This window comes from Glandiceps talaboti, chromosome 12 (assembly GCF_964340395.1).
Source record: "Glandiceps talaboti chromosome 12, keGlaTala1.1, whole genome shotgun sequence".
NCBI lineage: Eukaryota > Metazoa > Hemichordata > Enteropneusta > Spengelidae > Glandiceps > Glandiceps talaboti.
The window spans coordinates 21,886,301-21,912,637 of NC_135560.1; the positions used below are offsets into that span (position 1 = coordinate 21,886,301).

The window sequence follows — 26,337 nt, forward strand, 5'->3', positions numbered from 1 at the left end:
GTCTAATATTTTACGACCCCTTATGCTATCAGATACTGTACAAAGTACATTCAAGGCCATCGAACCCCAACCCGTATGCCAGGGCCCGCACTGTGTTACATGGATATCCCAATCTAAGTAATTTTCTAACTACACATCAAATTGAAAGTACAATTTATGGACCACAGAAGGGTACACACGGCAATTTTGGCACAGATAATGAATATAAACTAAACTTTTAGTCTGAAAATCTTGTATTTTTCAAGTATTTATTTATTTATTTATTTATTTATTTATTTATTTATTTATTTATTTATCTATTTATTTATCTATTGCAGCTCTTTTGTATCAGGGACTCACTATGATTGTTAGGAGCAGTACTAAGAAACAATTAAAACACATACACGACTAAAAAGACGAGTAAAAACATATACAGGAACAAACAATAAAATAACCAAAATGAGGTAAGAACATTGATAAAACGAAAATAAAAATAAAATGTATGCTTCAAATGTTAGTTGTCAGAAAATATAACGGCTAAACTATTTGTATTAGTTTTAACTTGATCTGTTGTTTTCAATTTGCTTCAATAAGGTATTGTTTGACAAGTTGATCTATTTGTTTACTTATAGACTCATTGTGGTGTTTCGTATTATCTCCTATAAATAAACAGAGTAGTTCTTTCCCTTGTTTAAAATCTTGATATAAGTTCAACTCTTTATTGTTGAGTAATAGTTCTTCTGTTCCTTTCATTAAGATCTATCGTAGTGTAGAATGACTTTCACATGTTAGAAGAAAGTGAAAGTGTTCAAGTGTCTCATCTGTTTTTCCACAACAAGGATGATGTACAATCATCGTTCTAATTTTCTCATTTTCTCTTTTCACATGCAAGACTGAGAGAATATGATCTCGCCTTAAATTTCAATTGTGACCCTTTAAAATTAGTGAAAGATTTAAGATACACTTCTGGTTCTAAAGTTGTTTTTGCCATGTTTCCTTCCCATTTGAGCTCACCATTTTTAAATATATGTTTGATTTTATAATCTCTGAAAGAGTTTGAATTTGGTTTTTGTCAATATTAAGGTCTATTAATACATTATTTACAGTTTTCGGCCAATTCCAGGACAGTTTTGTCATATTTCTTCTTTCAGATTCTTCACTAATGGAATTGAGATGGTTAAAGACACATGTAAGTATTGGAACCCACCTTGCCAGCCAAAGTACAACACAGACACAACATAGCCATAGTCATTAGCATAGACCGTAATTTGATAACTTGCAAAGTTCCTGTTATAACGTTTATTCAATGTAAATACCGACTGCATGTGCCGATTAATACATATTTAGAAAAATTTACATATTTAAAATTTAGTCAAACACGGAAACCCTTGTACCAGAACGAGGCTCTTCAGTAAGGTATTATTGAGTCAGTTACCCTATATACCACTCAGTTATAAGACTACATATGTGTTGTAAGACACTCACGGTGCACGGTGCATGCAACTCGTAAAAGAAACACACGTTCCCACGTACGTCTATGATTTGACATGGCGAGTGATTTTGGAAATTGGCGGTTTATCACCCAGTTCGTGATATGTTTACGTCTGTCTGTCTTTTTCGTAGTCATAATTACAACAGGACGTATTCGTGAATCTGTTGCGGTGGGTGCAGTAGAAGAGAATAACATCGAAGCCGATTTTGGGAGGACATATCAAGACAGTATTTTTGAGGGAAAACAAAATGTTTACCACTTCAGTGTCTCTGCTCCTATGAATACGGTAGGAATGTTTTATTTTTAGGAATGTAGTTCAGTAGAATAGATTACCAGTAATATTAATTTTTTTTACAATACTTCTCTCGACAAGTGGCTGTGGCATCCATCAATCTGCAATGTATTATGACCTTGTTCTACTTCGCAGAAAAAAGAGTGGACGACTTAATTATTGGGAGGGTGGGAAGGGGTCTACTAACGGCCGGTGGCGATGGCGTACCTAATATAAATCATTTCATTATTGGGATGGTTATCGCTCGAGGTTTGGATGTCAACATTCATCGACATTTCACCGCTTGTTGAGTCACGTCAATAACTACTCTCTGTTGGTAAAATTTTGGAGCAGTGGGGTCTTTTATTTCTTCATCTATACACCCCCAGATACATTCCATTAAATCTGCTCAGTAGTTTTAGAATTAAGATTTTTGACCAAAATGACACATTTTTAGCCCTAATTTGCCTATCACTGATGGAATCATCATGTCATGATCAAATCTTAATCTACACACCCCTAAGAATGCCCCCCCCCCCATATTTCAGACCAATCTACCTTGCAGTTTTTGAGTTTAAGTTTTTTTTACCAAAAATGACATTTTTTACACAAATCACACACCTATGATGCGATCATTTTGCTTTGAACAATTTTTTAACTAGACACCAAAAGTAATGTCCCCCACCAAATACCAAGGCAATCGGTCCAGCAGTTTTTGAGTTAAAGTTTTTCACACACACACACACACACACACACACACACACACACACACACACACACACACACACACACACACACACACTTTTCCATGCCTAAAGTACTACTGAACCTAATAGTTCAGTTGTGCTAAAAAAAATACTTCCATTGATCTGAGTTTCTATGCCAACGTGTTTATTTATTTAACCTATTTTTCGTGGTCCCCTGCCATAAATTCTGCTTGTTACGTTCCCTAGACTTGTCAGCCACAAGGCTTCATACCGTCTCCACCTTGAAGTGTAACAGCCCAAAGAAAATGAATGATTAACTTTTCAATGACTAGCTTTTCAGAATGTAATCTGACCCTTTCAGTGGAAAATGTCAACACATACAGACTCAGTAATTTGTTTTCAGCGAAACTATCACGCTGTGTTCTCGTGATACACAACACAGTGCATGTGAAAGTAAGGTATGAACAAAGGATTCGTCATGATCTTTTTTTCTTAGAAACTAGTTTTGCAGTATCCTAAGGAGTCTCATACAGGCAATTCACTCGCAGAGGTCACTCGGGTACGAATTTTGATACACGGGATTTTTTGAACTTTTACATCGTGTATTTCTTGTTTTGTGTGGTTTTGGTCGTTTCAAGGCACAATTCCATGAAAAACGGCCGATAGAAATTACTATAGTTCACACTTGCAATAATCAATATGACCGCCAACCTCGCTAGTACACTGTACCATACATTCCGGAGAAAATAGAGCTCGATTTTAGCGCACACTCTCATGTAATCAACATCTTATTGTAAATTTACTAGCAATACCAACGACCAAGAACTTTATTTAAAAACACCCAAACAAACCCTGAATGCATGTGTTTGTGAAGTTTCAAAATTAGGATTTTTTGAATTAGGGATTTGGGCAGAAAAATACGTGTCTGTCGTTTAAACTGCACGCATGTCAATCAGGGCAAAAATGACATCGAAGTTCATGTATACTGTATCATAATTATCTGATTCGAGAGATAATACAATATCGTCACTCCACACACTCTTTTGGTATAATTGTTTGCTTTTTCTCTTTTTCAGGAATGGATAGTGTTGAAGGCTGTGATCCCACTGTTGCTAAGACTTGCTCAAAACACAAAGAAAAACACGCACCCATAATACCCCCCCCAAAAAAAAAGTTTAAAAAAAGAAAAACACACACCCATAATAAAGACATTCTCCACAGTAAAACAAAATATAGATGAGTGTATATTGTATGAGTAGTCATATGGATAACATTACAAGTAATAAACATTAGATTGAGGAGTCTAATATTTTACGACCCCTTATGCTATCAGATACTGTACAAAGTACATTCAAGGCCATCGAACCCCAACCCGTATGCCAGGGCCCGCACTGTGTTACATGGATATCCCAATCTAAGTAATTTTCTAACTACACATCAAATTGAAAGTACAATTTATGGACCACAGAAGGGTACACACGGCAATTTTGGCACAGATAATGAATATAAACTAAACTTTTAGTCTGAAAATCTTGTATTTTTCAAGTATTTATTTATTTATTTATTTATTTATTTATTTATTTATTTATTTATTTATTTATCTATTTATTTATCTATTGCAGCTCTTTTGTATCAGGGACTCACTATGATTGTTAGGAGCAGTACTAAGAAACAATTAAAACACATACACGACTAAAAAGACGAGTAAAAACATATACAGGAACAAACAATAAAATAACCAAAATGAGGTAAGAACATTGATAAAACGAAAATAAAAATAAAATGTATGCTTCAAATGTTAGTTGTCAGAAAATATAACGGCTAAACTATTTGTATTAGTTTTAACTTGATCTGTTGTTTTCAATTTGCTTCAATAAGGTATTGTTTGACAAGTTGATCTATTTGTTTACTTATAGACTCATTGTGGTGTTTCGTATTATCTCCTATAAATAAACAGAGTAGTTCTTTCCCTTGTTTAAAATCTTGATATAAGTTCAACTCTTTATTGTTGAGTAATAGTTCTTCTGTTCCTTTCATTAAGATCTATCGTAGTGTAGAATGACTTTCACATGTTAGAAGAAAGTGAAAGTGTTCAAGTGTCTCATCTGTTTTTCCACAACAAGGATGATGTACAATCATCGTTCTAATTTTCTCATTTTCTCTTTTCACATGCAAGACTGAGAGAATATGATCTCGCCTTAAATTTCAATTGTGACCCTTTAAAATTAGTGAAAGATTTAAGATACACTTCTGGTTCTAAAGTTGTTTTTGCCATGTTTCCTTCCCATTTGAGCTCACCATTTTTAAATATATGTTTGATTTTATAATCTCTGAAAGAGTTTGAATTTGGTTTTTGTCAATATTAAGGTCTATTAATACATTATTTACAGTTTTCGGCCAATTCCAGGACAGTTTTGTCATATTTCTTCTTTCAGATTCTTCACTAATGGAATTGAGATGGTTAAAGACACATGTAAGTATTGGAACCCACCTTGCCAGCCAAAGTACAACACAGACACAACATAGCCATAGTCATTAGCATAGACCGTAATTTGATAACTTGCAAAGTTCCTGTTATAACGTTTATTCAATGTAAATACCGACTGCATGTGCCGATTAATACATATTTAGAAAAATTTACATATTTAAAATTTAGTCAAACACGGAAACCCTTGTACCAGAACGAGGCTCTTCAGTAAGGTATTATTGAGTCAGTTACCCTATATACCACTCAGTTATAAGACTACATATGTGTTGTAAGACACTCACGGTGCACGGTGCATGCAACTCGTAAAAGAAACACACGTTCCCACGTACGTCTATGATTTGACATGGCGAGTGATTTTGGAAATTGGCGGTTTATCACCCAGTTCGTGATATGTTTACGTCTGTCTGTCTTTTTCGTAGTCATAATTACAACAGGACGTATTCGTGAATCTGTTGCGGTGGGTGCAGTAGAAGAGAATAACATCGAAGCCGATTTTGGGAGGACATATCAAGACAGTATTTTTGAGGGAAAACAAAATGTTTACCACTTCAGTGTCTCTGCTCCTATGAATACGGTAGGAATGTTTTATTTTTAGGAATGTAGTTCAGTAGAATAGATTACCAGTAATATTAATTTTTTTTACAATACTTCTCTCGACAAGTGGCTGTGGCATCCATCAATCTGCAATGTATTATGACCTTGTTCTACTTCGCAGAAAAAAGAGTGGACGACTTAATTATTGGGAGGGTGGGAAGGGGTCTACTAACGGCCGGTGGCGATGGCGTACCTAATATAAATCATTTCATTATTGGGATGGTTATCGCTCGAGGTTTGGATGTCAACATTCATCGACATTTCACCGCTTGTTGAGTCACGTCAATAACTACTCTCTGTTGGTAAAATTTTGGAGCAGTGGGGTCTTTTCCGTATCTACCCCTAATTGACAATTTAGTGTCCCAAAATTTGCTGCTGTAGACAATATAATAGTTTGCAATCTTAGGGCAAGGGTCCGTTTTTGTCTGGCGTATTTAGCATGGTTACCACTGAACTGGTCACTATTTTCATAGAAAGCATGTGAGCTGCACCCAGAACTCTACTACCGTGACCAGAACAAAAGCACGAATTTTAATACATCAATTGACGACACATCGTTTCCAAAATGCAAGCGCAAAATCCTTTTGCCCGGAAGTATGCTAAATCATTGATTTGAAAGGTAATGGAAATCAAAAGTAAAAGTAGTTACCGAACGCAAAGGAAATTCCACGGAACTGGGTTTTGTATCAAGACGATTTGAAAGGTAATTCTCGAAAGTAAAAGTAGTTACCTACAGCGTAGGAAATTCTACGAAATTGGTTTTTGTAGCAACCTAGGGAGTCACCACGCTCAAACTGTAATTCAAGAAGCAAAATGAAAGGAAAAGAAAGCCTTGTTGGATCACCTGACTTTATGTTTCAGTTGTTTACTTTATGTAATGCTAGACTAGAGACGGGTGCGTGTAGCCTACCTGTAGACTTGAGTACGGCTATCGCTATATTATTCCGCTATCCTAAGGGAGCCTTCAGTAATTACAAGGGGAGATGGCCGGGGGTCCCTTTTTACAAATCGGTCCTTAGGGTATATTTTAGAAAATTGGCTCTGGGGAAGGTCACATTTTACTTTGTCTAACTGTACATGTATTGTCTAACTTAGCGTTAATTTGTGATCTTGGTATCTATACATAGTTATATGCGAACCCCATGCAATATAGCCTTTAGGTGCACACGTAGTGCCTCCTCAAAAATTAATATTTTTTTGATTGTTGACACTGTACTTTGCATTATAGCGGTGGGATTAATTCCTTTAAACCATTGATTCTGGGACTAGTGTCCTTTTCCATGTCTGACACCATTTAAACCACGTTTTGAAATATTTTACTTGGGGGGGGGGGAGGGACATATTTTAGAGAATGAATTGAGGGAGGGTCACTTTTACGCAACAACCCGCTGATTTCCCACGGCCCTCCTCCTTGTAATTACTGAAGGCTCCTTAACTGACATTTTTTAATTTTCGCTCCCGGACCGTCCCCAACGAACGGAGCGAAAATTCAAAATGTCTATTAGGATAGCGGGATAGTGTAGCGATGGCCGTTCTCAAGTCTCCAGGTAGGCTAGGGTGCGTGAAGCTTTCTCTACTGATAATAAAACACCATGCATCTAGGGAATGTATACGTTTACCCGTCAAGGTGTTATACAATAGTAAGCTTATGTAGTCGTCAACTAGTCATACTCATCAGCGATGGGAATGATATCTTAGTGTACGATTTGTACTATGTGTATTATGGACTGTCTGCCTCTGCAGAGCCGATTCCAAAGTGTATGTCACTGTGTGTACTACATGTTTCCATCCAGGCTTTCCATAATATGACAGGGCATTTATTTTGTGTTCAAATTAAACCCACATAATTACGTTGATTACTCACCCTCATTTTTCAGTCATCAGCTGTTCGTATCCATGTCAACAGTAGTGATACTAAGGATAATTATCCAATACTATTTGTAGTCAGACAACAAGAAGGGATTACGTCATGGGAAATACCCAGCTATTTACTGGAAACGTAAGTATATTGTCCGTAGACGTGTATTCATCAATGTTTACATGTTGCAAATACGTGTCAATCGAAACATTATATATGACATTTTTAAAATCAAATGTACCTGTCGTGTCTTATAAATGAAATGCCAAAGTAAATCTTTTTTTTACTGTATAAATGCCTGTTTGATGACTGCAACGGTATTTACTTGTGGAAAAAAGCAGGACAGTCATGGCCCTACAAGAACAGTCATGTAGTATAGTATCAGATCAAAGCCTTCTTTTAACGATGTCAAAATGATGTTTGTATTTACAAAGTATATCCGTAAAATATAATGTGTTTTTAACTTGTTATCTACAACTTTGCATCTTTGAGGTTTATATTTGAATTCTTTGCCAGGAATAAATATGATGCAGCTGCGAGAACACTTTGTCCAAAAGACTTTGGAGACGATGGTATGAGTGATTTATACATAGAAGTTTCTTGCTCGTCATCCACGAATACAGATTATACCTTGGTTGCTAACATCATTGATGACTTCGAAATGAAGTAAGTAGGCCTGCTATATTTGTATACGTTTGGTTAACTAATAATGTTTTCTTTGGTTTCTTATCTTATCAGGGGCTGGATTACAGTGATGTCGATAGTGTTGTACCAAAGACCCTTTCGTGTAGGGTCTATGGTTGTACACGTTGATGTCTGTAGTATGTGTAACAGCTATGCAATGTATTTACCCCGTTCTCTTACACACTGCTGAGATCAATGATTTCAGAGGTTGATATTGTATGCAACCAAATAATGGAGTAATATAGTTGATTTATCTGACATCTATCTCCTGAATATAGCAATTAAATGTCTTACTTTACACTTGATAATGAGCTAGCATTATGAACTATTGGGACACGAATTTATCAATCAAGAAGTTAGGATAATGCAATTTACTAATGTGTATCATTTTTCCCTTCAGACTTTCCACAGAACAGACAATTGTGCCCGCTCCAACCAAACCCGTGGTACGTAGCTTAAATTTAGGAAATAAAAGAATAACTTTAAATACATTTTGAACACGGAATAGATTCGGAAAAATGTGTGTGTGTGTGTGTGTGCGTGTATGTGTGTGTGCGTGCGTGTGTGTGTGTGTGTGTGTGCGTGCGTGTATGTGTGTGTGTGCGCGCGCGCGCGCGTGTGTGTGTGCGCGCGCGCGTGCGTGCATGCATGCATGCCTGTCTGTCTGTCTGTCTGTCTGTCTGTATGTATGTATGTATGTACGTATGCATACGTACGTACGTGCGTATGTACGTACGTGCGTATGTATGTATGTATGTATGTATGTGTGTATGTGTGTGTGTGTGTGTGTGTGTGTGTGTGTGTGTGTGTGTACGTATGCATACGTACGTGCGTATGTATGTATGTATGTATGTATCTGATATCTGATCGTCTTACTAACTATAGCTATGGTAGCCCCACTTTGTCTTTCCTAATAAAGACGAGTTTAACAAATTGCATGTGAATATCAGGGAAAATAGCCACAACTAGCTAATGGCTAATCTTTTTGGCTATTTTCAAGCGAGTAAAGGAATCAAATTTTGTACTACCAAAACAGTAATTTAGTAATTCTTACTGTGGTATATCATTTTTTTTTCAGTACTACTACTACAACTTCACAGACGACATCCACTCTGTCCAAGTAAGAGCTAACTCAGAGGATAATATATGTGCCATCCTGTCTATCCAGAACACAAGAGTAAGAAATCTACATTTTATAATTTTGTATTTGTTTACATAGGTAATTGTACTCATCTCTATACGTTTATACACAGATTAACGTCAGATAATATACAAGTTAAAATATATTCGTTATGGTAAGAATCCTTTTCTCATGCATGCATGCATGTATGCATACATACATACATACATACATACATACATACATACATACATACATACATACATACATACATACATACATACATACATACATACATACGCACGCACGCACGCACGCACGCACGCACGCACGCACGCACGCACACACACACATACATACATACATACATACATACATACATACATACATACATACATTTATGCAGGCAGGCAGGCAGACAGATAGGCAGACAGACAGACAGACATACATACATACATACATACATACATACATACATACATACATACATACATACATACATACATACATACATACATACATACATACATACATACATACATACATACATACATACATACATACATACATACATACATACATACATACATACATACATACATACATACATACATACATACATACATTCATGCAGGCAGGCAGGCAGACAGGTAGGCAGACAGACAGACAGACAGACAGACAGACAGACAGACACAGACACAGATAGATGCCTACAGCCGCTGTTCTGAAAAAGAATATATCCTTATCCCCACCTGCCAAGAACTGCGAATCATTCTATTCTTGCACGTGATTTTACTAGCTAACAATGTTGAAGATCATTGGCATATGATACTTATCATTAACGTAATTTCAACGATTTTGAACAGACGTCAACATACTATATAGGGATACATATTAAATCACTCTGCTGCTTGTCAACTCCTACAATCCCCATTCTTACAATGACATTGCATTTCTCTACGAAAGCCAGACATTACCGTGATACCGTGTCAACACATCATTGGCGATAGCTGACCAGGAAGTTAGCAAATTAGGAGAAAAGTGTCCACAGATGTGTTTTCTCGGCATTCATCTACATTTTAACCTTTGACCTAAAGAAAGTAACTAACCACTTAAGCTTGTGGTTGAGGGTGGTTAAAAATAACAGACTCGTCTGTGCTATGAGTGTATATATATGTTGTGACATCTTTCCACTCTCTTTTCAGTGTCCTGTATTTGACTCTATTCGCAATGTTGAATTTACTGGTATTTATCAAACAATGACAACACAGACTGCAATAACTATTAAGGTGAGACTGTCAATCATTTTGATCGGTATGTTGATGTTGAGGTGACAGGCACCCCCCCCCCTCTTCTCTCTCTCTCTCTCTCTCTCTCTCTCTCTCTCTCTCTCTCTCTCTCTCTCTCTCTCTCTCTCTCTCCCTCCCTCCCTCCCTCCTCTCTCTCTCTCTCTCTCTCTCTCTCTCTCTCTCTCTCTCTCTCTCTCTCTCTCTCTCTCTCTCTCTCTCTCTCTCTCTCTCTGTGGAACATTGTTTTCATTATACTTCGGATATCGTAAATAAAAATGTGAAAGTATTATTATAATTTGCATAAGTTTGTCATTTTGTTTCCTATCAGAATAAAGCCTAATATTGAGATTTCACATATTAATATAAGACAATGTATACTGACCATAACTTACCTGTCATCTTTGATAAACTAACGATATTTCTTGATTGTATATTTTATTTGCAAGGATACGGATTTTGAAAATAAAGATTTTTATGTAGTGGTTGTCATTTACCCGGATGATAGTCCATGTCGTGATAAAGATTCTAAATCGCTACCAAACGGTAAGAACTAAGGCCTAACAGAAAAAATTGTGTGGTTCAGATAACACTCAATTTTAGAATGGGTGGGGTGGGTGGATTTTTTACCTTATTTTTTTTATGTATTTTCTTTTCGTATATGAGTCTCTAGTTCAGATAGTTATTATGTTTTCCGTTGTTTTCCATATGGTCTCTGTGTTATTGGTTTCTTCTCATCAGATGTACAGCCATTACAAATTGGAGGAACAGTTTTATATTGTCTTTTTAACTTGATGTCAGTTTCCGCATCCACTATTTCTTGCGAGACTTCACAATTTTGGCCATTTTATTATTTTTTTCTCGAATACGTAGAAAAGTTTAGATTCGGAGTGAAAAACTAGGAGGGATCGGGTAACCGGAACCAAACAATTTTTTAGGCCTTACCTTACAATCATAATATTATTAAATTTGTCGTTATTGTGACTTTTATGACGGGTTTGGTAAATGGTGTGTATCAGGGCAATTTCTGTATAATATATGCTTCGAACAAAAAAAAATGGTAGAGTTATTACCATTCGTCAGTTTGCACTATTAAAAAGTTACATTGCTGTGCCCTGACTGTAATAAATGAGTTTTATCACCCGTAGTTTGGGGAGACGTCTCCCAAAGCATTTGTTGTGACATATGTATCGCAGGTTGTGGTGGGTCTCCCGTAGTACGGGTTGGTACATATGTGCCTTAGATGGGTACATCTCCCATAGTACGGGTTGGTACATATGTGCCTTAGATGGGATACATCTCTCAAAGTATGGGTTGTACATGTGTACCGTAGGTTGGACCAGGTCTCCCATAGTATGGGTTGGTAGATATGTACCGAAGATGGAGTACATCTCCCATAGTATGGGTTGGTACATATGTACCGTAGGTTAGGGGTAGATCTTCCATAGTATGGTGTGGTACATATGTACCGTAGATTGGGGGTAGGTCTTCCATAGTATGGGTTGGTACATATGTACCGTAGATGGGGTACATCTCCCATAGTATGGGTTGGTACATATGTATCGTAGTTTTGATCCCCCTGTTTATATAGACATTTGATCCTTAAATGTTTGACCTATCTCTTTGCATGTACATACGCCATTTGACCCCTACATTTAGGCCATATAGTTTTCAGGTTGTTGGTTTAAAAAATTGAGGCCATATCAGGTCCGGGGTGTCAGGTTCAGTCGTATCTTGAAGTCGTGCTTCAGAGACCCAGCAGTGAAAGGACCAAAGAGTTGCCTGGAAGTTCTTTCATTTGATTGACAGAAATTTAAATGTAGACTTTTGATCCCTAAATTTCTGCAGAAATGTAAACTGACAAGTCGTCCTTTTAGAACCTTTATGACTAGCACAGTCAAATCTTGTGTCATTATCTTGTAATGTGTTCAAAGTAAAGTCTTGTCACACAGTATAGTATAATTGAAAGACAATTAAACAATAGTGGTCACACCTGCATGATTGACACAGTGATTGTAAATCATATTTTTGTTTGGGTATTTACCTCAGTCATTCTGATCTACCACCTACCCTTACCCTAACGATTAAACTTTGCTTGAATACAATGTATGGATGTGTTAATTGTACACTTGCTATTATTAACTCAACCTGTTGTCAATGTACAGTACCGAGTTCAAGTAAGGAAAGGATGAAGACAATGGATATTAACATAAAAAGGTCATTACCTGGTAAGTGCATCTAGTAGACTCTTACTTTGAGACATTAATATTTTTAATTCAGAAACAATTAGCGAACTGAACTACTAGTACTAGAACACTCTACCTGTACGTACGTACGTACGTACGTACGTATGCATGTATTAGAAGGGCGAGGCGACATATAGGTATCATATTTAATGCTATGACAAATTGTTTTCATACAGCCGTTAGAGATTGGCTTAGATCGTGTCACGTGGTATGATTAGTGATCCATAGTGACCTCAATTTGCATATACCAGGGCACTAGTCAGATTCCATTTTCCTTAGGGCACTATTCATGAGGCAAACTAGTCCCACCAGTAATTTGTTTTGATTATTGGAAGAGTATGTGCCCGAGAATATGATGTGTTGTAAAAGACTTATTGCCTGGCCTTATTTGGGCACTAGTAGACGTCATATTACCCCCCATGCTGTTATGGAGCAGTTATTAACCTCTCTTTAACCTCGATCATAGTTGCTGTATAACAGTAAGGCCAAAAAAAAAATATGTCTGGTTCTGGTCAGCGCGCGCGTGCCCTGAATACCCCCGCGTCGATCCTTTTTTTTCCGATAATTTTTGCTTTCCCGTTCCTTATTTACAATTCCCCGTCGATCAACACTGTATGCAAGGCTAGCGGAAAAAATTTAACTCGTGTGATGGCGCACTTCTATTTGGTAACGGGTACCCTTTTCTTCTAGTACTGTTGCATACCCATAATCCCCCGTACGATATGTGTACGTAATATGTACGATGAGCGTGGTTGATGGGAATCACGGGAAATAGTGTGTTCACTGTGCTAGGTGGTAAACCGCTCACATGTTTCGAAAATGTCAGAAGTTTGAGTACGTCGTGAGCAATCGAAATGTTGATATCAATTCAGCTGACTTTCGAGGTGTTCTTAGTTCTGGTGATCGTTTCGTTCTGCCTTCTGAATACAAAGATTTTCCTGTAGCGTAAGCAGTTAGCTCTGGATGTATGCGCTACGATGTTCGACACGTCTTTCCATCTGCGATGAGTTGGAAAGACGTGTCAAACATCGTACCGTATACAGACTGCGTAGCAGACTGATGATGGACGGTGCTCGAAAGAAAACACTGCCTCCTCTACGTCCGTTGGACAGACCTATTTCTCGTTATTTAACGTTGCAAGTTGCACTATGACATTATACAGTGGTTGCAAGGCAAGACTCATTATCTTGGATGGGATTATAACTGCAAATCGGGATTATAACTGCAAATCACTGGGCGATAAGATAAATTTGTAAATGTGACTAGTGATGCCCTGATGGATGATTGATCCGCATCGTATAAAACTTGCCATACAACAGTGCCAACTTCCAGAGTTGTATGACATCTTCCGAGAGCATGTAAAGTGTCAAAAATGTGTATTTACTAATTTGCCAAAAAAAAAAAAAATTAGGAAAAAAAAAAAAAAAACGCGCGTCGTCGCACCACTTTAGAAAGTTTACCCTGACCAGAACCAGATTTTTATTTTTTTTTGGCCTAATGGACGTCCACTAGTGCCCTCATAGCCCAGCAATAAGTGTATACAATATTTAAATAAATGTGAAAATATCGTTTAATTAATTCATTTTTGATCATTACATTTGACATTAATAGTAAACGAGTACTGGAAGCCTATAGTCACAGTTGCTGCAATCTTTACCTTTATGTACGCTATTGTTCCAATTATGCTGATACATAATTGCCGGTAGGTAGATTTCTATACACATATATTTTTAAAATTAGCCAATGCAAAAACACAACCTTTTATTTCGCCTCACTACGGACATTATTGTCTAATTTATGAATCATTAACAGTTGACAGTCGCGGTCCCAAAGCATAAAGAAAAGTAGCTAAGGTAAAAAATAGTCTCGCCATTTAAAAATAAAATAAAATTGTGTTCTTGTAGAATTTGATGTCATTGAAAGCAGTGCCAAGCAGCGACGTTCATTTTTCACATTTTTATAACCAGTGTGTTGCGGTCGTATCCAGACAAAGTTTGAAGATAATCTTTTTCTAAAATGAAAGTAATTTAACCATCTACTTGACAATGTTTGGAAATATTGGTTTGGCTGGAACTTGCCTTGAACATATTGTTTGCTACTTCTTCAACTACTGCTAGTAGTAGTACTACTACTACTACTACTACTACCACTACTGCTACTACTAGTACCACCACCACTACTACTACTACTACTACTACTACTACTACTACTACTACTACTACTACTACCACTACTACTACTACTACTAATGCTGCTACAACTACTACTACTACTAGTACCACCACCACCACCACGACCACTACCACTACTACTACTACTACTACTACTACTACTACTACTACTACTACTACTAGTACTACTACTACTACTACTACTAGTACTACTACTACTACTACTACTACTACTACTACTACTACTACTACTACTACTACTACTACTACTACAATGTTAACTTTGCATGTTGCTCTTTGTTCCAACAATGAGGTTGAGGAGGAATAGAGATTATGGGGACGGTACCGATGGTAAGTTTGACATCATTATTGTATACAATGCATTCTCAAGCTATCACGTGACGATAAGTTTGACATCGTATGTATGTATGTATGTATGTATGTATGTATGTATGTATGTATGTATGTATGTATGTATACATGTATGTATGTATGTATGTATGTATGTAACTTAACACTGAGTTTCTATATATAAATAATTTCATGAACCATACAATTCTAACCCAAATATTTCGAAGAGACTGAGCTCCTCTTCATCGGTGGGTCTCCAGTTCTGTCAAACCTTGACTTGTTTGACAGAACTGGAGACCCACCGATGAAGAGGAGCTCAGTCTCTTCGAAATATTTGGGTTAGAATTGTATGGTTCATGAAATTATTTATGTATGTATGTATGTATACATGTATGTATGTATGTATGTATGTAACATGTATGTATGTATGTATGTATGTATGTATGTATATATGTATGTATGTATGTATGTATGTATGTATGTATTTATTTATGTATATATTTATGTATGTATGTATGTATTTATGTATGTATGTATGTATGTATGTATGTATGTATGTATGTATGTATGTATGTATGTATGTATGTATGTATGTATGTATGTATGTATGTATGTATTTCTGTGTGTATTTCTGTGTGAGTTCCTTTTGTTAGTGCTATCAGTGAATTTAATTTAGCCTTATAGCAAGTCAAAGTTGTTAGTAAACATTGTCGAATTTGACAGTTCTTAGGATATATTGCCTGACCATATATAGGAGGTAGGATACAAGATATTCCACTTTGATGATAATCTTCCAAATATCGTATAAAATATCATAGTTATCATATATACATTTTCTTCGTTAAAGGTGAAGTTGACAATCGGGCAGACATTGCTGATTCTAATCCTCCTGAAGTTGAGGTAAAAGACTACATTTCTTAGCATTTGTTGAATAAGCGAAGCAAATGTTTTCTTCAAGTATTTGTCATATTTACAATCCCTGAATCATGTATAGCTACCATTACTTATTCATCTTTAGCCAAAAAAGATAAGCATCTCTGCTAGATTATTACAATATTAATGATCACGAGACATACATTCGTCATGGTGCTGCATATCAATTCTTAAAGGGTGACAAGATTTGGTGTAAAACTTGCATCATTTGTACAGTACAGGCACTTAATTTGAATATCTTTTCATCTGTTATCAGAACTGACCTTTCTGTTGGTATCTTTATATTCGAACCTGACCTTTACCTTCCTCGTCAAAATCCAACAACAACAACAACAACAACAACAACAACAACAACAACATATATTTCAGCTGTCACTTATTAAAGCATGCCTTGTTACTGTTTCTTAGTCACAATTATCCTCTAAAATGTTATTGATAATTAATTATTATCGACAATTTTGTTTCTGCAGGACAATCTCACTAAATTTGCTCAAACGCCTCGTGAGACGTTGAAAAAGAAATTTAGATTATACTACTGGAATTTACTGCCCATCGCCATCTTATATGCTCTGCCTGTCATTCAGCTGGTTTTAACGCATCAGTTGGTAAGTCTACATATAATGTTAATCTACATATTGTCACCATCACAGGTGTATACCTTCAATTCACAGCTGTACAAATTGTGTTCACAAGTGTATACATAGAAGGGCATAATGGTACGGAATGTCATACATGTAACTATCCGCAAACTAAATTATCCTGTATTTGTGTATATTCAAGGAAAATTGTCTTACTATACCGAGAAATTGGGATATAAAAGACATTTCTATTCAATTACCAGTCTATGGGCACGTCGAAAAACACATAAACATGTCTATCAAATATGTCAATCAAATATCAAATCAACTGGCAAACAATTATATTCGACATTTTTTGATAATTAATATTGCTAATTGTTAAATAATGCAAAGGATATACCCTACTTAACACAAGCTTATTGACTTGGAATACTACACCAAGCGTGTGGACAATTGCAGGATTATCATACATAATATTATGTGATTGCAAAGATGACTAAACATTCAGAGTGTTTGAATATGGATTCCGAAGGAGTGTTTGAATATGGATTCCGAAGGGAACATATTATCATTATACAATGTAAAGGTTGAACAAGCCCAGACATGCACATCACGATCATTTTCACTGAAATATACATTATATTGAAATGTCCCCAGCAATATTTGTTTTGTGTTCTTTTTTAGGAATTCAACAAAAGTGGGGAACAAGACGTGTGTTATTTCAACTTTCTTTGTGCCAATCCACTTGGTCCACTCAGGTTAAGTTTATTATATGATAAAACCCAAACCCCTACCTGACTTATCTTCAATCGAATATGTGTGTGTGTGTATGTACGTATGTATGTATATATGTGTGTGTGTGTGTGTGTGTGTGTGTCTGTCTGTCTGTGTGTGTCTGTGTGTGTGTGTGTGCGTGCGTATGTGTGTTACACTATAATCTTTAGGGGGTGGGGATAATGATTGGTGGCTGGTCAATTGATACAGATATTGAGATATGATTTATATCTATGGAGTTTTGAAAGCCGAAGGCACGATTTTTTTGTGGTACTACATGAAGCTCTAGCGACTGACGAATATTTCCTGAGCCCACTTGCTATGTAGTACATACATCAATTTTGTTCATTCTGCTGTTTTCAGCTCTTTCAATAACGTCTTCAGCAACGTTGGCTATGTTATGCTTGGTATTCTGTTCCTGATTGTCGTGGGAATAGAGGATTATCATCATCGACAAGGAGGTGTAGACAAGGTAAATAGAACAGCTATTCCAAGATGTCATACTGTACAATTAAGATAGTGATTGTTTTCGAATGATACTCTAATATAGCTATGGTGGTGCGTTGAAGGGAGTCTTCCTACTCCATGGTTACGCATACCCTTTTTATTAAAACACAGCCCGTATCAAAAGTTATTAAATGCCCCTTCTCCCTAAGACCCACATTTGCTCTGTTTACTCCTTCGTTTTTGTCCGTCAGCCTGATGCAAAGAGTCTAAATCGCATGTACGGGACATGCATTATTGTCGTAGCCATGACATGTCGAGGTACTTTCAATTCGTAACTCCATTAATGTGCACGTGAACCTGTATTTCTACTTGTGATGGCTTTCGTTCAGTTTATAAATTGACAGAAATCACTGGAAACATGTATGCCAAATCTCTATTTTACACAATTTCGAATGTGTCAAAATGTATTGAGATTTCTCGGTGTTGTCAATGAATACTTGTTTATATATAGTACTGTGGTTTAAAAATTACTATAGAATGAATATTTGTTGTTTCAGAACTATGGTGTACCAAAACATTTCGGATTGTTATATGCTATTGGAATAGCTTTAATTATGGAAGGGGTTTGCAGTGGATGTTATCATGTCTGTCCATCTTACTCTAACTTTCAATTTGGTAAGTACGCCACAAGTGATACTTTCTACAATGCGAAACTTCGAAGCAACGTTTGGTCTTGAAAATACATATGATGAAACGAAATTTTTCAAGGGGTCACGAGCAAAAAAACCACCACATGTCGAAAGGTACATGAAACGAACAGTGATACCATAGGTAAGAGAACAAATATTCCGAAGAACCAATTTTATTCAGTGCTGCTTGATGCTGTATACATATTAAGCTTACTTTAACAATTTTCTAAACAATGCATGTAAAGACAGCTCATTAAAATATTAGGCAAATTTAAATATTTAATATGTGACAAATCGATGAAATTCCGATTTTCAATGATGTTTGCGAAAGTAAGCATGATATAACTAACCATAGTGATGATTCCATAATAATACCACGATCTCTTCGAAAACACTAGTTTACTTTATGTCGACCTTCAAGGTCAAAGGTCAACTATCAAACCAAGCTTCTATCGCTTCTATCGCTATCATTTAATGAACCCGATCCTGGCGTTATAGGCGTCGTGCTGAATTTCGTTCTTGTAGCAGATGTAGTGTAAGAAAGTAGCATGGGTTTACCGGATCCTACAAGATTAGTTTCACTCTTCAAAGTATACCTCAAGTACCTTCATAAAGGTACATTGAAGCAGTTTTGAACTGTGCTTTTCATGAAAACCTGTTCCCTTTGCAGATACATCATTCATGTACACTATCTGTGGTCTTCTGATATTGAAATTGTATCAAAATAGACACCCAGACGTCCTTGCACATTCCCATGTCTCCTACCTGTGCTTGACCTTTGTCATTTGCATTGCGCTGATTGGAGTGGTGAGTATATTTTTTATCAGTCTTTGAATGCGTTTCTCCGAATAAAACTTGTTCAAATTTACACAATTATGCATGGAATGGTCTTGCTCTGACGGTACTGCGGTCGGTCGAAGAGATTTCTGTTTATTCCAAATGTATTGTACCTTAGAAACTAAATACAATATTCCATAGCTTTTGACACATGATATAATATATCGTATCTGTGAAATATTTACATAAGCCTTAGAACTTGTTGAGGGCCTTGACCTTGGTCCTACAGGTTGCTGAGGGTCAAAAAGCAAGCAATTCTCTGGTAGGGAGTTTCAAGTTTTCGACACAAACAAACAGACAGACAGACAGACAGACAGACAGACAGACAGACAGACAGACACATGCATACATACATACATACATACATACATACATACATACATACATACATACATACATACATACATACATACATACATACATACATACATACATACATACATACATACATACATACATACATACATACATACATACATACATACATACATACATACAACAATTGTGTCTCTTTGCGCGGTGGCTTTCATTTTCGAACTTGGTGATAAACAACGAATGTCTTCCATGCAGATAAGACTATCATAGGGCTAAGCTTGTGTGCACCAACTGGTACGATGTTACACAAGAATGTGTTCAGTCTTCGGCCAGATACAAGCACCCTTTATCAATTACACATGGGAGGGTATATATTTTAATTTCAATTCATTCATATAAGGTGATGTCATAGTTATAAATAAATCTGGTTTTGATTCGACGGTGGGTGATCTATATGATGAGACCTGCCTCATACAGACAAATCATGAGAATAATGCAAAGTGATGTCGAAAGATATATTGATTTATTGACACTTTTGATCTGTACTATCACGATTCATGTTAGATACTGTTTTTCATATTTGTTATTCCAGGTGACTGGTAACCTAGCTATGTGGATTTGCACGGCTGTTATATATATTATTGTTTGTGTCATTTTAAGCTTCAAGATATATTTCGTGTTCGAGATGGGTAAGTAATCAAGTCACTCTAAAGTAATGTGTTCAGTTCCTGAACACATGTTAGAACACTTAATTGTAACAGATTTTGAACGCCGTATATGTGTTCAAAAAATAAAATACTATCTAGAACGTGTTCAGATTTAGAATGCATGTGTTCAGATTTAGAACAGTTTTTATTTTTGAACGCATAACATATGTTCAAAATCTTATAAACTAGAACACTGTTGACGCATCAGAACACTGTAACAGTTTTTGAACACAAAGTAAGTGTTCAGAACAAGCAACTAGAACACATGCATTCTAGATCTGTGTTTTATGTTTGGACACACACGACGCTAAACTGAACACATGGGACGCGTCCAAAGCGTCCAAATCTTTAGAGTGATAATGATGGGTTCTTTTCGTTGCAGTGCCATAGCTATATTACAAGTGCTATGTCGTAGAATGAGTACACATCTACTACTGTTGGATGATAACAAGCTTCCCAGTGCTCTAAGTTCATTCATAGATATGACGAGTCAATACTTTACAATACTTGTCGAAATACTAGAATGATAGTTTCATTGATTTCAAAAACGGCAATTAAGCTTTCTAATAATATTTATTTACCAGAAGTCGAAAAGAAAACTAAACGTATATATCAAGGCTAAAGTAAGGAAATAAACATATTGGTAATAAACAAATCAATCAATCAATCAATCAATCAATCAATCAATTAATTAATAAAGCAAATAATATTTACAACTTCAAACATTAAATTTAAATACAGTTTTAAGAACTTGCTTAGGTTGTACAGTACATGTCCTCCAAAGAAAAGGATAATACAGCGTGATAATAGCTTGGAGTGCATGATAACTTGGGAGTTCACAAACGTAATAAATGTTGCTAACTGTGGTCGCCTGCATGCCCTAGTCAAGGCCTGCTCTATTTCAGCTTAACCATGACTTCATTTTATTTTCCAGATTGGAAACTCCCAGGAAGAGTTCTCACAGTCATACGGAATGATTTTTGCCGTCGAAGGCCGAAATATACTGTAAATATAACTCTCTTTATCAATGTCTTGGATATCCTCTAGACAATACTTTCACGTATTTAGTTCTCCTATGTGTATTGTCCACAAACAATCTAAACTTTCTTCGGGTTTGTGCATGGCATGAATTTTTACCATGTTTCTTTTCTATGTATCTTAAAATGTCCAAACTTGGGACTTATTTGCTTAGACATATATTAGAGCCAAAAGAACAAGTATGAAATGTCACCTCCTGTATAATATTTCCTAATGTTTTTCCTGCACTCTTATCATCTTAAGAAGAATGTAACCTTTGCCCTAATATTTTGATTATTTTCATAAAAGCATCGTTTCGTACTGATTATTATTGGTAACCTACTGAATTGGAGCCTGTAAGTATCTTGTAATTGTTCTCTATTCAAAAGTTTTGTGATTTTTTTAAAGTCCAAGCCATCTAACGAATGGTCATGAATTTGTAGATCATACTGGCTGTAAACTAAAACGGAAGCGGATAATGTGTGCATTGAGTTGTGTGTGTGTGTGTGTGTGTGTGTGTGTGTGTGTGTGTGTGTGTGTGTGTGTGTGCGTGTGTGTGTGTGCGTGCGTGCGTGCGTGCGTGTACATGTATATATCCGTCGTTAACATTTCAAGGGCACTGTATAAGGCCATTGTCATTCTGAGTAATCGATAAAATACAATTTTCTATCCAAAATTGAGCAGTGCCTTCCCGTTAACATCCATTTCTTCATCATATTTGAATAACAGGGCATTACTTGGACTCATAACAAGACCTAAAGACTTTGCCACCCATCTGCTAACGGTTTTCATCGCCAATTTTATTTTGTATTTAATATTCTACATCATTATGAAGGTTTGTGATAATAAGACTCGACCTTTATTCAACATCATTCTCATAGATAAGGCAAATATTTTTATTGAAAAATAAATGGTTTTGAATAAATTTAATAATTATTGACCGTGCATGTTCTTATCCAGACTTAAACAATAGTTTGGGTCGATCCTATTATATATTTTCACATTTTACACTTTTGATACGAGATGATTTCTGGTAAGAGTTAGACTTCTAAGAACATTTTGTTTCTTATGGAGAGTAACTTTTGTTTCCAAACATCGATCGTGATATATTATTGTATGTGAAACCACGATACAACTATACTAATGGCTGTTAGAGCAATCTGTGCCAGTGCATTCTCGCAAACCAAAGCTGTTATTTCTTCTGCGATACTGCGAAATTCAAATGTACCTCTTGGACGGTGCCGTAAAAGAGACTGTGATTTACGACGATGTGCCAGTGTAGTCTATTTGCTAATCATACATTCTAAAAAATGTGGTCAGTCTCAGTTTAATGTATTTTGATGGAATACTGTTCTCTCATAAAAGTTAACATTAATGAGAATTTAAACTACATTTTTAATAGTGTAGATTTTGTCTTTATATCTTTAAAGTTTACTCTTACTTTCTCTACAGACTGTAAGAAAAGAGTGGAGCTGTCCGAGAGTCTTAATATATTTACTCTTGTTAGTCTTGACTATTGGATTCTGGACACCTGCGCTGTATTTCTTCACTCGGTTTCTTGCACAGTGGGGTGTAAGTTTAATATTCAATAATTTCTTCGTTACAAGCAAATATATCTTTACAACATCGAACAGGAGAAACATCGATAAATTGCCCTTTAGAGACAGTTATGTTATTGTAAGCTCGAATTTAGTTTTGTCCAAACCTAATCTGGTATCGGTTTCAGTTTTAACCACGTTCTTCCACTCTTAGGACTTAGCATTGCTGTTGTAAGAACTGAGAATTCTGGTTTAAGTTCTCAGTTTGAGAGTTAAGTGCCCTTACATACTTACATTACATGGCAAACTGTACAATAAAATATGTTACAGCCTCTTGACATAATTATAATTTTGTTTGGCATGTCAACTTGCGATATATTTATTTAATTGTGATGAATTTACAAAGCATATTGCGACTATAGCCATCGACAACAAAACTTTACATTAAGTTTATTTAGATTTATATTTTAGATTGTCTATAGCATACCTTCAATTGTCAATAAATATGTAATTAACGGTTTTGTTCCATCAGAAAACACCAGCAGAGTCTCGTGAAGGCAATCGTGACTGTATATGGTTTGATTTCTATGATCATCATGATGTATGGCACCTCCTGTCTGCATGTGGATTATTCATCTCATTTATAGTAAGGCAGACGTTTCTACCTATTTCCAACACAACCGCGCATATTATACATTTTTTTTACTATATTGTATGAATTCAGCCCGTTATTTCCCTGTATGACATAGAACAATACAGAACAGCTCAGAGAATTTGGTTTGTTTATGTTCTACTACATTAGGGGTGGCTGCTACATTAGGCCACCGAATGGTGGCTACATTTGTCATAAAGATTAACACTTTGTCCACTGACTTGATTGAAACCTCATTTGACTGTCTACACCCATATTATTCGTGATGAACTTTCTAATGAGACCCTGATCTTTTGACCTTGACCTTCATCTTCAATGTCATACCCGGCATACCGAATGGTAGCCATATTCGTCTTTAAGAAATCAAAGTGTGGTTTTGGTCACTATCTCTATAAACTTAAATACAGACCTCATTTAAGTGTCTACACCAAAGTTATCCATGATGAGCTTTCAAATAAAACATTGACCTTTGATTTGACCTCTATGTTCAAGGTCAAATAGCCCAAAATGTTCAAAATATAAATATACACCTCTGACACGACTTGGCTGATTTCCACCAAACCTGGTACAAATGTCAGATACAGTAGTCCACATGACATTGTGCATATCACTTTATGTCGTGCCCTCGATAATGACCGAATGACGGCCGTAAATTCAGAACATTTTAGTAAATTAAAATGTGGGGAATTATGTCTAGACTTGTTATGAAGGATATGGGTCTGACATAAATACCACCCATGCCTTATTATTTCAGGTACTCCAAATGATGTCTGTGTGTGTGTTCATTATAAGCTGTTTTACCACATTCTCCATGTGTACGTGTGTTTGTGTGGGTGCTCCCTTGTGTATTTAATGTTAATATGTTTAAAACGTATTAATTTGTTATTCTGCAGACCATACTCTACATGGATGATGGCCTTGACCGCACCAAACGTCGTGAGATACACGTGTTCTGATTTGATGTTCATCTGTACCTTGTAGCCTATTATATGTACAAGAGTGTGTTCGAGATTAGAACTGTATTTACTTGATAGATATGCATTCCGTGTGTTAGTCTGTGCGAGGTCCTTAGAGTTATACACTCTGGTTTTACAAATATTATATTACCAAATACTTAATAACTGTAATCAAATGTGATATGATTTGCTAATACTAGTACATGCCGTTAATCCTAGAACACTAATAAGACATTTAACATTACTGGAGATGTGATGACACTAAACAGTATTCTTCAATATATATATTCTTCAATATATATATATATATATAACTAGTTAAAAATTCATTGTATGTTTTACAGTTAGTTTAAAACTAGTCAACGATCCACTGTATGTATTATAGTTAGTTTAAAACTAATTAACGATTCACTGTATGTTTTATAGTTAGTTTAAAACTAGTCAACGATCCACTGTATGTATTATAGTTAGTTAAAACTAGTTAACGATTAAGTGTATGTTGCTTTAAAACTAGTTAAAGATTAGTTTAAAAACCTGTTATCGATTTATTGCATGTTTTACTGTTAGTCCAAAAGCTGTTAATGATTTTTATCCTATGTAGTAATGTTACTTTAAAACTAGTTAACGATTAGTTTAAAAACTAGTTATCGATTTATTGCATGTTTTAATGTTAGTCCAAAACTAGTTAACAATTCATTATATGACAGTACACTATAGTTACTTTGCTTCTATGTTACTATGTTTCTCTGTGAACTGGTTGAATATTAGATAGAAACTCATAACGCTAAGTCACTAAATAATTGTGTGATAATGGTCCGTAGTACACGAATCGAAACGTTGCATTTGTTTCCAATTTACCATTCCAAAGTAACTGTATTGTACTGTCATGTTGATCCTTGGAACCATGGACAATATATTCTCCATGATTCATTGCTAGTTAACGATTTATTGTATGTGGTAATGTTACTTAAAAACTGGTTAACGATATTTTTGCATGTTTTATTAGTTTTAAACTAGTTAACTATTCACAATCAAGGTTATAAGTAATTAATAAGATGTTGTTACATTGGTCCATACCCAGCTGCAGTAGTGTTTTAATCTAATAAATCGCTAAATAAGATGAAATTCTCTGTTTATGTTGTCATTTGCATTTCCCACATCCCTAAATTCTGCCACCCAACTCTTATCGTCCCTACATTAAATATGGGTTGTCAGTGGCCGAGCGGTTAGCTCGAACGCCTTTTACCTCTGCAGCCTGGGTTCGAACCCGTCAGTCGGCTGGGTTTGATTAAATTTACCACGCTGTAAGTAAGAAGAGTGTCGTTCAGTTTGACTCTACCGAACAACGCAGGTTTTCCCCGGGTACTCCGGTTTCCTCCTGCATTAACACTGAACTTTCCTCCTGTTATTGGGCAATGCCTGTTGGATGGTTAATAAATAAATAAATAAAATTTCACTTTAATTTCAACCAACCAACTTGTGTAAAACTCTATGTACTTTATGAAAACGCAATCAAAACCATGCCACCTGAAACATATCGTCATCTAATGCACTTGACTTAACAAAGATATGATATATATTACTATGTTTTATCGTCTTCATTTTCTTTGCATGTGATACCTTTTCGTAGCAAATAGATACATGATA

The 26,337-nt window shown here is 35.9% G+C and overlaps 1 protein-coding gene across 1 annotated transcript; it reads left to right on the plus strand.

The window, feature by feature from the left end:
• Positions 1 to 327: 327 nt before the first annotated feature.
• Positions 328 to 25,989, plus strand: LOC144443417 (SID1 transmembrane family member 1-like). Its single transcript, XM_078132887.1, has 28 exons — positions 328 to 443; positions 1,086 to 1,168; positions 1,603 to 1,757; positions 4,072 to 4,197; positions 4,840 to 4,922; positions 5,357 to 5,511; positions 7,409 to 7,530; positions 7,906 to 8,055; positions 8,474 to 8,519; positions 9,152 to 9,250; positions 10,399 to 10,482; positions 10,929 to 11,025; positions 12,645 to 12,707; positions 14,337 to 14,427; positions 15,210 to 15,247; positions 16,095 to 16,147; positions 16,651 to 16,785; positions 17,443 to 17,516; positions 17,896 to 18,004; positions 18,537 to 18,654; positions 19,339 to 19,475; positions 20,413 to 20,509; positions 21,462 to 21,532; positions 21,854 to 21,900; positions 22,274 to 22,379; positions 22,997 to 23,116; positions 23,615 to 23,728; positions 24,628 to 25,989. Exons 4-28 carry the CDS (start codon positions 4,193 to 4,195, stop codon positions 24,688 to 24,690), a joined length of 2,277 nt encoding a protein of 758 aa, XP_077989013.1. The 5' UTR covers positions 328 to 443; positions 1,086 to 1,168; positions 1,603 to 1,757; positions 4,072 to 4,192; the 3' UTR covers positions 24,691 to 25,989.
• The last annotated feature ends 348 nt before the right edge of the window (positions 25,990 to 26,337 follow it).